Genomic DNA, 12,594 nt, shown 5'->3' with positions numbered 1-12,594 from the left:
ACGGGCTCTTCCTGTCATTCTTGACTGGTCGGTAATGCCACACACAGGCTTCCTGTCAGACCTGACATTCTTTGATGTTTGGAAGGCACCACCGGGCTGCAGAGCAGTGGCTGCCTGTCATTAATGACTCTCACACGATTAGCAGCTAGGAAGATAAGGAAAGAATAAGTAAATGTGACGATGGTTGCTGTGGTTAGCTGCCATCTCCATCAAAGCAGTGTGGAAGTTGAATTCTTCAGCTGGCTTTAGGGGGACTATGGGATTTGTACTGGAATAGAATTCTGTGCTGCGTTGGGAAACACATGCACCATTGCTAAGCAGCCATTCACTCATTTTCGTAAATCAAAGGCACTGACCCTGTGTGGTGATATTTTATTTGTGCTGAAATAGGATATTTTATTTGTATGTTAATAAATAAAGTTTGCCTGGAGATCAGAGGTCACAGCGAGCCATAAACAGAAGTCAGGCAGTGGTAGCACATGCCCTTAATCCGATCACATAGCAGGCAGAGTCTCTATGTGGTCAAGGACACAGCCAAACATGGTGACACTCGCCTTTAATCCTAGTACCAACCATAGAGACCTGGAGGTCTGTATGGACAGGCAGTGATGAGGAAGTCATGTGGCTGTGCTTAGAGCCAATGAGAAGGCAGAACAGGAAGGCAATAAAAGCGCAGGAGGAAGAAGCTCTCTCTGGGGAAGCTACCATGTGGTGGTAAGATAAGGCTAGTCATTGCTATTCACTATTTCTCTGATCTCTTCGGCTATTACCTTTGTATTTGGTTCTGTGTTTCTTAATAAGACTGTTTAGAAATTTATCTACAACCCTGAGGATTACCCACCCACCCTACTAGCTGCTCCATGACCATACTAACCAGCGATGGTTTCACTCCTGCATCATATCAGGTTCTTTTGGCGATTTTTAATGCCTATCACAGCCAGAGTAAACTAAATTTGAACCCCTTCCTGTTACCATAAAGCAAATATAAAATCCTCAAATTCTGACTATAGTTCCATTCTCCTCTGTATTTTGATATTTCTGAAACAGACACATCAAAATCTGGTTTGCATCTCCAAAGCTCCTTTAGCATACATCCTATGTAACCGTAGTCATGGGCTCTCACAATCATGTGCCGTGCTTGGGATGTTAGAATTTGTCTTGGTTGGTTAGGGTCACTACTGAAATGGTGAAACATCACAACCAAAAACCATGTGAGGAGGATAGGGTTTATTTACTTAGATTTCTACAGCACTGTTCATCATTGAAGAAATCAGGACAGGAACACAAACAGGGCAGGAACCTGGAGGCGGGAGCTGATGCAGAGGCCATGGAGGGGGGCTCCTTAGCTTGCTCCACCTGCTTCCTTATAGAACCCAAGACCACCAGCCCAGGGATGGCACTGGTCTCTCCTCCTCCCCCCCCCCCCCCCCCCCCCCCCCCCCCCCCCCCCGTCAATCACTAATTAAGAAAATGCCCTACAGGCTTGCCTACAGCTGATCCTATGGAGGCGGCTTTTTTTTGTTCGTTTGTTTTCAGTTGAGGCTCCCTCCTCTCGGATGACCTTAGTTTGTGTCAAGTTGACAGAGAACCATCCAGCACAGGGTTCTTTATCATTTAACTGTCCTCTTGGGCTCCCTGGCATAGCTGTAAGTTACCGTGGCAAAGCATGCATGGAAATACCTTTTGAAAAGTAATTCAGATGATTTCCAGATCTAGAAAAGCAGAGCCATGTGGACGGCACAGACTGTTCAGTCCTCCTCAGCTGTGTTAGTTTGCACACCAAGTCTCGGGAATTTGAGAAACAAAACTACTGTCTGGGGGAGACCGCTGAAGATCGGCTTACAGGCTCTGTGACCATTAACAAGTTAAAGCTGATCATTTTGTTACCTAATCAATTTTCTAGGTTCGCTGTGACAGAAGATCCGTAAGAAATACGTCATCCTTACATTTCCAGACATTGCACTTCCCCTGGGGTTCATTTGCATACTGTCTTCCTGTTCGTATGTCCTTTGTGTGTGTTCTTTGTATTGTTCCGCGTGTTAAAACAATTACAACTGACAAAACACACTGGGAAAGCCTTTCTTTTAAGCGGAGCAGAGACCATGTGACTACGTTCTTGTGGAGGAGCCGTCTCTTACTGATAGGATCCCCGTGTGTTTCCTGTTATTCATGCAGAAAGTGTGTCAAAGAACGACAGCACTGAGTGCATAAAGACTTGTGTGCATATGTTTGTGCCATTGCAGGCCAAAGGTAAAGAAAGACAGTGGCTAAGACACCAAGCCACCGGAGAACTAGACGACGCCAAGATCATTGACGGGCTGGCTGGAGAAAAAGCCATCTACAAACGCCGGGGGGATCTGGAACCCCAAGTAAGTAATGGGGAATCCCGAGCCTCAGCTCCATATAGTTCAGCCTTCTGTAAGAGTTCATGAGTTGTGTCAAAATACCACTAACCCCGAATATACAACTACAGAAAGCATTATGTTAAGACAGATAAAACGTCTCATTAAGACATAGAACACACACACAAAATAGGATAATTTAAAAAGAAATTGATACAAGGATCCTGCATGGTGATGCATTCTTTTAATCCCAGCACTCTGGAGGCAGAGGCTCTGTGAGATCGAGTCCAGCTTGATCTATATAGCAAGTTCCAGAACAACCAGGGCTACATTGTGAGACGCTGTCTCAGAATCCTCACAAGGTAGGGGAAGCTTTCATCAAATCCAGAAGAGCTAACAGCAGGGATCAAACTGTGGCCTAAGGTCCACCCAGGCAGAGAGGGAGTAAATAGTAAACCCTGACGATCGAGTTCACAGAGCTGAAGAAGGCGGTCCTGGAGTTACAGTCTTGAGTAGAGGGAAAGCCAGCCTCCTACCCTACCCGGTCCAGGCAACCTCAGACGAAACCAAACCGCAAAGAGCCCTCACTCTGACCACCAGTGTCCCATCAGCAGAACCTCCAGAAAGCCGAGAGCTACCTATGCGGCTGCCTGCAGGTCCACTCCCCGGATACAGAGTGGGTACGGTGGGGGGGGCGGAACGGGAGACACTCTGTTGTTTACGAGTCCCAGAGAATTCTTCAAGTAACAAAGCGATCTTAGTGGTTTCCTACTCTCCTGGAACTTGAAGAATCCGTGACCACAAAATGCACTGTTTTTAGCAAACAAAGAATTCTCCCGTAAGTTACATAATTGCAGTAACTAAGCATTTGCCATACTGTGGCCACGTGGTCTAACACTGAATGTTAGTGAACTGGGGGGTTTTCTGTAGTCCCGAATAATCAGAACTGCTGAGAGCAGGGGTGCAGTGAGAGCGAGTGGGAGAGCCTCTCTCTAAATGGTTGCTGTGTCACCGCCATGAGTCAGCAGCTTTCGTTACTGACTCACTGTGGTCAGCAAGTGTTTGGACACAACTGTGAGTTAGTCATGGATGTGTGTGTGTGTGCGCGCGCGCACGCCCCACCGCTCCTAACTGGGGCAGACTCAAGTTTTAAAGGAATATATTAAATTTGCTTCCTACTATCATCCCCGAAAAAGCAGCTATGGTGCTTTAAATTTTTTATTTATTTATCGTGGCGGGGGTGGGGTGGGGGAGGGGGACATGCCACCACAGTCATACGGAAGTCTGAGGACTGGGAGTCAGCTGTCCTTCCACCTTGCAGTCCTAGGACTCGAACCCAGGTTCAGGCTTGATGGTGATGACTCCCAAGCCATCTCATGCGCCATCTCACCAGCCCACTACAGTAGTCTCTTGAAGCTGTTAGTTCTGTTCATTATTTTTCATGCATGTCAGCAAGTGTATAACAGAATAATCTAGAATTTTTCTTATTTATTGTTACTAACAAACTTTTTTTTTTTAATTTTGCACATTGGCAGATCTGGGCTCCAAGCCGATCTCATAAGGTTTCACGTTTTAATCAGGAGTTTTTGCCAGACAGAAGCTCAGTGCCACTTTCACTGGCTACAGGGGGAAAAAAAAGAAAAAGCTTAAAGAGTTGAGAATGTTTCAGAAACATCTGAAAATGTTTCCTTACGTTCTTGGCCAGACTCCCTCTCATATGACCATGTCTTAGCAGTCTGCCACTTCTTCAGCCTAGGTAGAGAATGATCTTCAAGTGACTGCATAATAGAAGAGAAGCTGGTGTGGGCTCTCCTCCAATTACACATGCTCTCTTCGAGGGTGCTGAGGCACGGAGGAATCGACGTGGGGTTTCTATCCTTCCAGATTTGTATCTTTCAAACACTGTTTGTACGTAGTCGGCCTCCAGCAGGCAGCTCTTACTGTATTCCAGAGGAAGCTCTTCCCATGCGGTCTTCCCCGACAGCCAGTACAGTCCGATATCCGCTCGCTGAGTACAGTCACCCCGCCTATCCGCTAGGAGGGCCCTGTGCCGCCTTGAGCCCGGGGCCCATCTGCCCACCTGGGGATGGCACTGCAGAGCCTGGGTGAGACCCCAGGATGGCAGCTGACCATGGTTTCTACCGCTCCCTCCCTCAGCTGGGCAGCCCACAGCAGAAGCCCAAGCGCCTGCGCCTGGTGGTAGACGTTTCTGGCAGTATGTACCGCTTCAACGGGGTGGATCGCCGGCTGGAGCGCTCAATGGAGGCCGTGTGCATGGTCATGGAAGCCTTCGAGAACTATGAGGAGAAGTTCAAGGTAATGGCATGAGCTGGGGATCTAGAATTTCACTGGTCGCTTCTGCTCAGGAGTGGGTCCTGGACTAGGGTCAGCAGTGGGTGCAGACTCCACACCCAAACACTGGACACTGTCCTCTGGCCAGCTCATCTGTCATTGGGGAAGGTGGCCCACTGCTTCCCTTGTCCTAATAGTAACCTAGTTGAAGGGCCTAATAAACCTCCGGCTCCCCCAGAGAAAAGCATGCAACACACACGCTGTGTGATGTTTCCCACAAACACGAAGTCTGTTCTCACATTTCCCTGGGCATCCTCATCCTAGTACCCCTCAGCACTGATGCCCCATCATCAGCCAGTCTGTGCACAACCTGGCAACGCCCTGTTTTCTGCTTCCGTTTCCACATGAACAGTGAACAGACAATATAAACGTCCACCGCCGACATGAAGATGCACTTCTGGGAGAAGGCAACCTCCTTGCTCACTTCCAGCTTATTCTTCATTTTGCAATTAACTCCTCCATTTCAGAGTCTGAGTATAGGGAGGGGATCCCCATGTTGCTGTGCTGCTAGCCAGTATGAGCCCTTCTGATCGTGATCGTCCACATCTGGACTGGCATCACAGCGGATAACTGAGCACCACACATGCCAGAGAGAGACGTGCTGTGTACAGACACTGTGAGGGATGCACAGCCCGAGCATAGGAACTCTAGCTTTTGCACTGGATAAAACCACCTCGAGGAACAGACGGTCTCAGATCAATTGCTGTTTACCCACCACACTTGTACCTGAAGACGGCTTCCTATGCCATGGCTCTGTTTTATGCTACAAACAAGAAACAAATTGATCTGTCATTTCAACTAGGGACTTCGTGAAGGATGGCCCTCCACGGGTCCCTGGGAGAAAGGCCCTCCACAGCTAAGTGGTGAGGGATGAGCAGCACCCAGCAGTGCTCAGGGGCAGCAAGGCTCTGCACAAACCAGGGGTCCAAATGTGTCTAACACATGACTTAGCATGAGAAGGAGTTCTGCTTCTCTTCACAACATAGACGCCATCCATCCTGGCCACTGAAAACCATGGAACTATTCAGGAGTCCCTCTGAGCTCTATTACAGTTGCCAGGAATCCCAGAGCCCAAATCAAAGACTCGCTCTGACAGGATGAGGACCGAGTGCTTGGAGAAATCTAGGGAGAGACTTTCTGCTTCTGAGTAACATGGTGGCTTCCATTATGGAGCTTCCATGGCAGCCAGAGTGAGACAGTCCTCAAAGCACTCCTGTTGGAGCAGACGAAGCAGCAGGCTTCTGAGGACTGCCGTTCAACCTTGCCATCTCTTGACCTACACCTCATGTGTGATGGCATCTTGTTTTTTTTTTTATATAGAAACTGTTTATTGAAATCACTTTGACCACTGATGGCCAATGGGTGTCTAGAACACTCCACCTAATGTTCTAAAGACTTTGGGTTTGAACCTGCCCCGACCTCCCATCAGTTCTTCGCAGGTCTTCCCTCTGTGTGGCATATTGGAGACTGTCATATTGCCACAGGCCATCCAGTCTCTGCTGGGGCTCCATGGGGCCCCCAGAGGACAGAAGATGACAGAGTCGCATACTCTGTGAGAGCTTTGCCTGCTTCTAATTAGATGTTTGGGGGTCCATGAGGACGAGGTGCACACAGTACACAGGAGGAAGGATGACGAATGGAGACTCGGTCTGTCCCCTCTGATTCCAGCTGCATCAGTGGGTTCTTTGGTCACTTAGAAAGACTTGATTTTTTTTTTTTTTTTGGTCTCTTTTTAGAAATATTTGATATTCCTTATATCATCATTATTCCCAACCACTGAGTCTGTCTGTACTTTTTTTTTTTTCAATGAAAGAATAAGATCCAGTAATAACTACTGAGAGGCCGTAACTTACTCAGAAAATACAGAATGACTCATGAGCAGATGACAGTTTGTGGAATACCCAGGATAGCATCCCACGGTGTCTTAGCCGTGTAATCTAAAGCCGCTCTGCACAGTTCTTAGTGCAGTCTTCCTGCAGTTAGCCCTGGGCTGTGGAGTATGGACCCTGCGTCTGCTGCCTTCAGAAGTGCTCCTGCTGTGGTGGTCAGCATGCTCCCCATCTCCCCTCTTGGCACCCGTTTGTGTTGTGCTTGGCTAGAGCTCAGCGCTGACTTGTGGGTCATTATAGACTGTGCAGGAGGCTCACTTAGCGTCTGGAGTCTGCCTCCACCACCATTCCACATGAGCACAGCGCATGCCAAACCGCAGGGACCCTCAGGCGGGAGAGTTCCTGAGACGGAAAGGTAATTCAGCAGCCTGGCATTTGCTAAGCCACTTGACGTCTTCAAAGTGCCTCAGAGTTCAGCCACCTGACTTCCCCTCTTCCCAGAACAGCACGGTTTACGGACAGGCAACATCAGCCCCACCAAGCCGGTGACCAGCATCACCCCACTGTCCACACAGCTTTCTTCCCCTACCTTCGTTCCAGTCGTTCTTTTCTCCAAGCTCCTGGGAGTTTTCATCGTCAGCTTAAAATAGACTTGGTTTTCAAAGTCCTCAGTAACACCAAAAGTTTGGTGACTATTTTTCTGCTACACATTCAAACAATGGTACCAGAAAATAGGTTTATTCTCTCATTCAAAAATTGGGCTTTAGCCGGGCGGTGGTGGTGCACGCCTTTAATCCCAGCACTCGGGAGGCAGGCGGATCTCTGTGAGTTCGAGGCCAGCCTGGGCTACCAGGTGAGTTCCAGGAAAGGCGCAAAGCTACACAGAGAAACCCTGTCTCAAAAAAAATTGGGCTTTGGAGAGACAGTAACTTAAAATATATTGTCTTTATGAAGGTATGTAAGCTAGCCTCTAAGGCAAAGAGTATAAAAGGAAGCCAGTGGGAAACCTTGGGGGTTAGGGAGCAGGTAGAGAGCACTTTTCATGAACCCCTGCTCCCCCAGGTCTGCTAAAGCAGCGCCACTTAGGGTGATTCTGCACAATGCTGTATAGTGGGCTTCATACAGTTTTTCATCTGGAGAAAGGATTCCACAGCTAAAACCTATTTAAATGCAAGAAAGCATTCGAAAGGCACTGCTGTGGGCTGGGGATGCAGCTTTGGCGGGAAAGAGAGTGCCTGGTGTTCTGGTTTCCTCTCGGTGCCGTGACAAACACCACGACCAAAAGCACTTCGGGGACTGAAAGCCAATTTGGCTTCCATTTCCAGGTCTGTCCACTGAGGGAAGTCAGGGCAGGAACCGTGGAGCAAATGCTGCTTCTTTCTATGATCCGCTTTCTTATCCAACCCAAGTCCACCTGTCTAGGTGTGGAGCCATCTCCAGAGCTGGGTCCTCTCTCATCAGTCAATCTCTCATAGACATGATTCCAGACCAGGCTCTTCTTCAACGGAGGTTCTCTCTTCCTAGGTTAATGATAAAAAGTAACCAGTAACCTATATACAAGACCCTAGATTCTGTCCTCAACACAGAAAAAAAAAAGATGGAAAGGAAATCCACTATTCTAGAACCAGTACTGGACTCCTATTTGTATTAACTCTGAGGACTTCCCTCTGGAGAAGGTGCCACTGGTCCTCACGTGTATGAATCATTCTCCCCTCTAGGCAGACATATACAAGACACAAGAGCTCCTAAACTACAAGAAGCCAGCTCCCCAGTTCCAGTTCTTATTTGTTATGAGCTGCAGGAACCTGAGAGCTGGGAATTATTGTCACCAACCTCTTTCCACAGATGAGGAAACTAAGATAAAAAGAAGTTAAATACTTGGCCCAGGTCACACCGCTAACCAGTGAAATGCCAGGACTTCTAATCCCACATTTGAGGATCTTTCTGACTTTTTTTAAATCCTATTTCTTTCTGTTTACTTATGCCCAAACTTATGCCAAATCAATATCTTCAAAAATTCATTCAAAAGTAAACTTATTCTCTGTCATTTCCTACTTTTATCCCACCATGCAAAGGTGGTGTAATAGATGTGGTTTCTTTGATGTTGTCTTGATCAGGAAGGCTTCGTTACTTCCCAGAAGGCTATAGAAAGATATGACTCACAGAGATGCCTGCTGGGAAATTCCTTCTATCACACACTTAGCTGAGCATCTTTAATTACTCTTTTTCCAGTGCCTTAAGGACATTCTTTGAGTTTAAATATGGAGACCAGTCATCCTATCAGGTTTAGGCTCTTAGTATATTTGTACTATTACCCCGAGATAGGACCAAAAAGCACACGAAGTTATGCAGAATAACTCAGTAATTGATGAAATATTGACCACAAGAAACAAAGAGCTTAAGGAGAGAGAGGAATAATAGCTTGGGGACTCACTATTTCTCTGTAGTATCTTGGATTAATAGTCAGACACAACAGTGAACCTCTGTCTTAGGAAAGGCTGGTGGTCCCTCCCAGCATCAGTGTTGACACCCACAGCAGAGCTGGTTCAGAGAATCTGAGATGAGCTTTATGAGGATGCTTCCAGGTGAGGAGGGCAAAGCAAGTGTTGACCACCGCCATCACCGACTGGACTGCTCTGTACTGACTTCTGATCAGAAGCCCAATAAAGCATGGCCTGGCCCCAGACCAGTCAGTGATGATCCTTCCTGGGGGTGCGGAGCCCCCTTTGCACCTCTTTACATTCCTGCTGGATGGTAAATTTCTCTGTCGTCATTGAGACTCTGGTTTGCTTTATATTGTATGCCTTCCTCTAAAGGAATGAGGCTTTCTAAACAAACCTAGCAGAAGGGGATCTAAACAAATTGTAACGGGAAGAAGCATTAGAGAGGGCCGCTCAACAGCTGTCATTTAGTATTTATGCTGAATGCTAAGAACAAGACTCCTCGATGATTTCCAGGGTCCTTTGTGAGCCACTTAGAAAAATTACAGCCCAAAAATTGGGTGGTTGATAGGGACAAGGAGGCCTTTGTTTATTGAGTCCCGTGCTGCTCCGTGGAAACGTGTGTGTGGCCTCTCCTGGCTGATTCCATGGTGGGACTGGCAGGGCCTGGCCTGGGGGATGGTAGAGTCAGAGAATGGAAATGAATGCCTCCAGCTTATGATACCACACTCCTGTTAGCCTAGCACTGAGTGGCTGAGGCAGGAGGATCGTGAGTTTGAAGCTAGCCTGGGCTACATCATCTCACACAAATAAGAACAGAGTGAGTTCATATGTGTTTTCCTTGAACTCAGACAGTTTTAAGAATAAGAAAATTACAGTTTTTAAACATGGGTGAAGGCCTACCTGGTCGCATCTGTTATTATCTCATTAATCTTAACCATCCCTTAAAAGAGAGGGGGGAAATTAAGTCATTTATTTTCCTTTTACCCCAGTGCGGCATGGAAATCTGCTTCTTCCGTCTGTGTAAGCCCTCCTTAAAAGATGCTTCAGCAGCTGGTGGTACAGGCCTGGGCCCAACTACCCTGGCAGGAAGGAGGTTTGTAATTTCAAGAGCCACTTGGATACATAGTGATTTCAAGGCTAGCCTGGAATACTTAGTAAGACCCTCTTCAAAACCAAAAGAGGGCTAGAGATAGAACACAGTGGGAAAGTACTTGCCTAGCTTAGCTGAGGCCCTGGGTCAATGCCCAGTACCACAAAAAGGAGAGGGAGGGAAGGGAAGCATACATAATCCACAGCCCTGCTCGAGCTGTGCCCTGACCAAGCCCTCCCAAGGGAGGTGTACATGGGACCTAGGGGCCAGGCCGCTTCTAACTACCTGATGAATGTCCCACCTCTTCTCTTGGGGCCTTCATGGGCCTCTTTCTTGGGTCTGCTGTCCTACAGCAGGCTCAGGTGGTGTAAGCAAATCAAGGTCTGAGGGGCAGCCATAGGGGACCAGAGGCAAGAACTCCCCATATTGCCATGTTCCACAAGCTTCAAGGAGGCCACATATTGATCCTGACTTCACAGGTCATTAAGATGTAACATTTCTCAAAGTAGGAGATAAGAGCATGTTTTACCTGGCAATTTGTAACCAGCTTCATAGTTTTCAAAGGTTTAGCCATCCTGTGTAGACTTCCAGTTATGTCCTCCTCTTGGGGATGAAGGCTAGGTCTTCACTTCCCGCTGCATCTCCTCAGCACACAATTTGGGCACATCGTCTTTCCTAGATAACGCCGCCCACTGCCTGTTTTAATGGAGGGCACTTCCACCAGGAATATTTCTGCTTCCCGTTTCAGACGTGGCAGCCTGAGTTATGTTAGACTGTGTTTGTCATCCGGCTTAGGAAAAATAGCATTCTGGTTTCCGGATGGTTTCTAAAAGAATGTAGCCCACAAGCAAAGGCAAGCTCGTTGTTGCTCCCAGTTGTTTGCAAGCTCTGAGAGCATTGCTGCTGTAGGCGTGCTCAGCATGGCCTCAGAAACCACAAGTACAAAGATGATCACGTAAGTCCCAGTCTTCGAAGAACTTACCATCTTCAGAGGCGCAGGCGGGGAACGACTGGATTGCATTCCCCCATCACAGCTAGTGGGGAGGGGACTTTAGAGGGGGTGCTGGAGGACAGCTGTTGATGCTGGACTGGCAGACATCCCACATGTTCCCCCAAGTCTTCATCCCCACACCCACACTATTCCCTTGCAGATACTTCAGTCGCTCCACTGTCCCAACCTTCAGATTGTCACACAATGTCTTTAATAGAGGTGGGAGGGTCAGAGGAGCAGAAACTGGGGTCTCCCAGATTGTTGACCTCTGACTTTTCAAAGTCTCCAGAAGAGCAGCACCTGACTCTCAACAGTCAGGACTCTCTCATGTGCCCAGAAGATAGAATTAAGGAGTGCTTCCTAAATGCAAAGATTCATGCCATATATTAACAAGTGGAAAAGCACATTATACAGTCACACGGTCGATATCATCCAAGGTTGTGTTGATGCTGATGTGTGTGTATGTGATTATGCAGCTTGCCATGTCTGTTAGAAGGGACTAAGGACCGGAGGTCATCTGTCATAGAATATTTTCAGAGGTTATCTTGAACAGAATTGTGGATAATTTTGGCCTTTTCTGTACTTTAATTTCTACGAGTATGTTTTACTTTTAGAAATTAGAGGTATATGCTTGTCATCTCTTGGGGTTCTGGTGAAGGGTCAGCTTCAGGCTGTGCTTGTTGGTAGAATTGAGTTGCTCAGAATCATGGACAGAGCTCCCTTTTCCTGCTGGCTGTCGGCTTCTGGGGGCACAGTCCCCTCCATCTCCATCGTGGTTAACTCCTTCATGTCAGACAGATCTCCCTGATGCTTCAAATCTACCTTCCCCTTCTATCAGCAGCCAGGAAAAAACTCTGCTTTGAAAGGGCTCTGTGTGATTAAGTTAGGCCCAGTGGAGAACCCCTTGTGATTAACTCACAGTCAAGTAAACTTAATTACATCGGCAGATCCTTTTTGCCATGGAAGTTAATGTAATCATAAGCGATAAGCCATTATGTTTACCAGACTTGACCACAAGTGTGGAGAGATTAGAGAGGACAGCTGCAGCAGCTGGAGTCCTGCCTAACACCGTGTGTGTGGTTCTTACAAAGTCTCCCTTGAAAACTACACATGAAATTTGGGGTAGCCCCTGAAGTCCTCAGCGTACTTCCCACCTCTTCCCAGGGGGCAGAGGTCTCAGAAGGTGGGGGGTGGGCCCAAACAGAATGAGTTCAAAATGTGTTGGCCTTTGTTGATGGCACACATCTGCCTCTCTGTCTGCATTCCTTCGTGGCCAAATGTTGAACAATGTGGAACAATCCAGGGTTGGGGTTCACAGGACCAACGACTATTCCATTGACCCATACTCTCCGATTCTCTTGCATGTAGTATGACATCGCTGGACACTCAGGAGATGGCTACAATATCACCCTTGTTCCCGTTAACAAAATCCCCAAGGACAATAAACAGAGACTAGAAATTCTGAAGGTAAATACACGCTGTTCCTTCTATATGTTGTGAGATTCTCTATCGGATTAGATAAAACTAGGAGTTGCTGAAGAAACAA

General features: G+C 47.4%; 1 protein-coding gene across 1 annotated transcript in view; it reads left to right on the top strand.

The window, feature by feature from the left end:
• Vwa8 (von Willebrand factor A domain containing 8) overlaps positions 1-12,594 on the top strand; it is a 342,755-nt gene that overhangs the window by 325,741 nt on the left and 4,420 nt on the right. Inside the window, 3 exon segments of the mRNA XM_028878597.2 lie at positions 2,244-2,369; positions 4,500-4,658; positions 12,417-12,515. Coding sequence (XP_028734430.1) covers positions 2,244-2,369; positions 4,500-4,658; positions 12,417-12,515 — 384 coding nt within the window.

Source organism: Peromyscus leucopus, chromosome 9 (genome assembly GCF_004664715.2).
Source record: "Peromyscus leucopus breed LL Stock chromosome 9, UCI_PerLeu_2.1, whole genome shotgun sequence".
In the NCBI taxonomy this organism is placed as follows: Eukaryota; Metazoa; Chordata; class Mammalia; order Rodentia; family Cricetidae; genus Peromyscus; species Peromyscus leucopus.
This window is presented reverse-complemented; position numbering and strand designations above follow the sequence as displayed.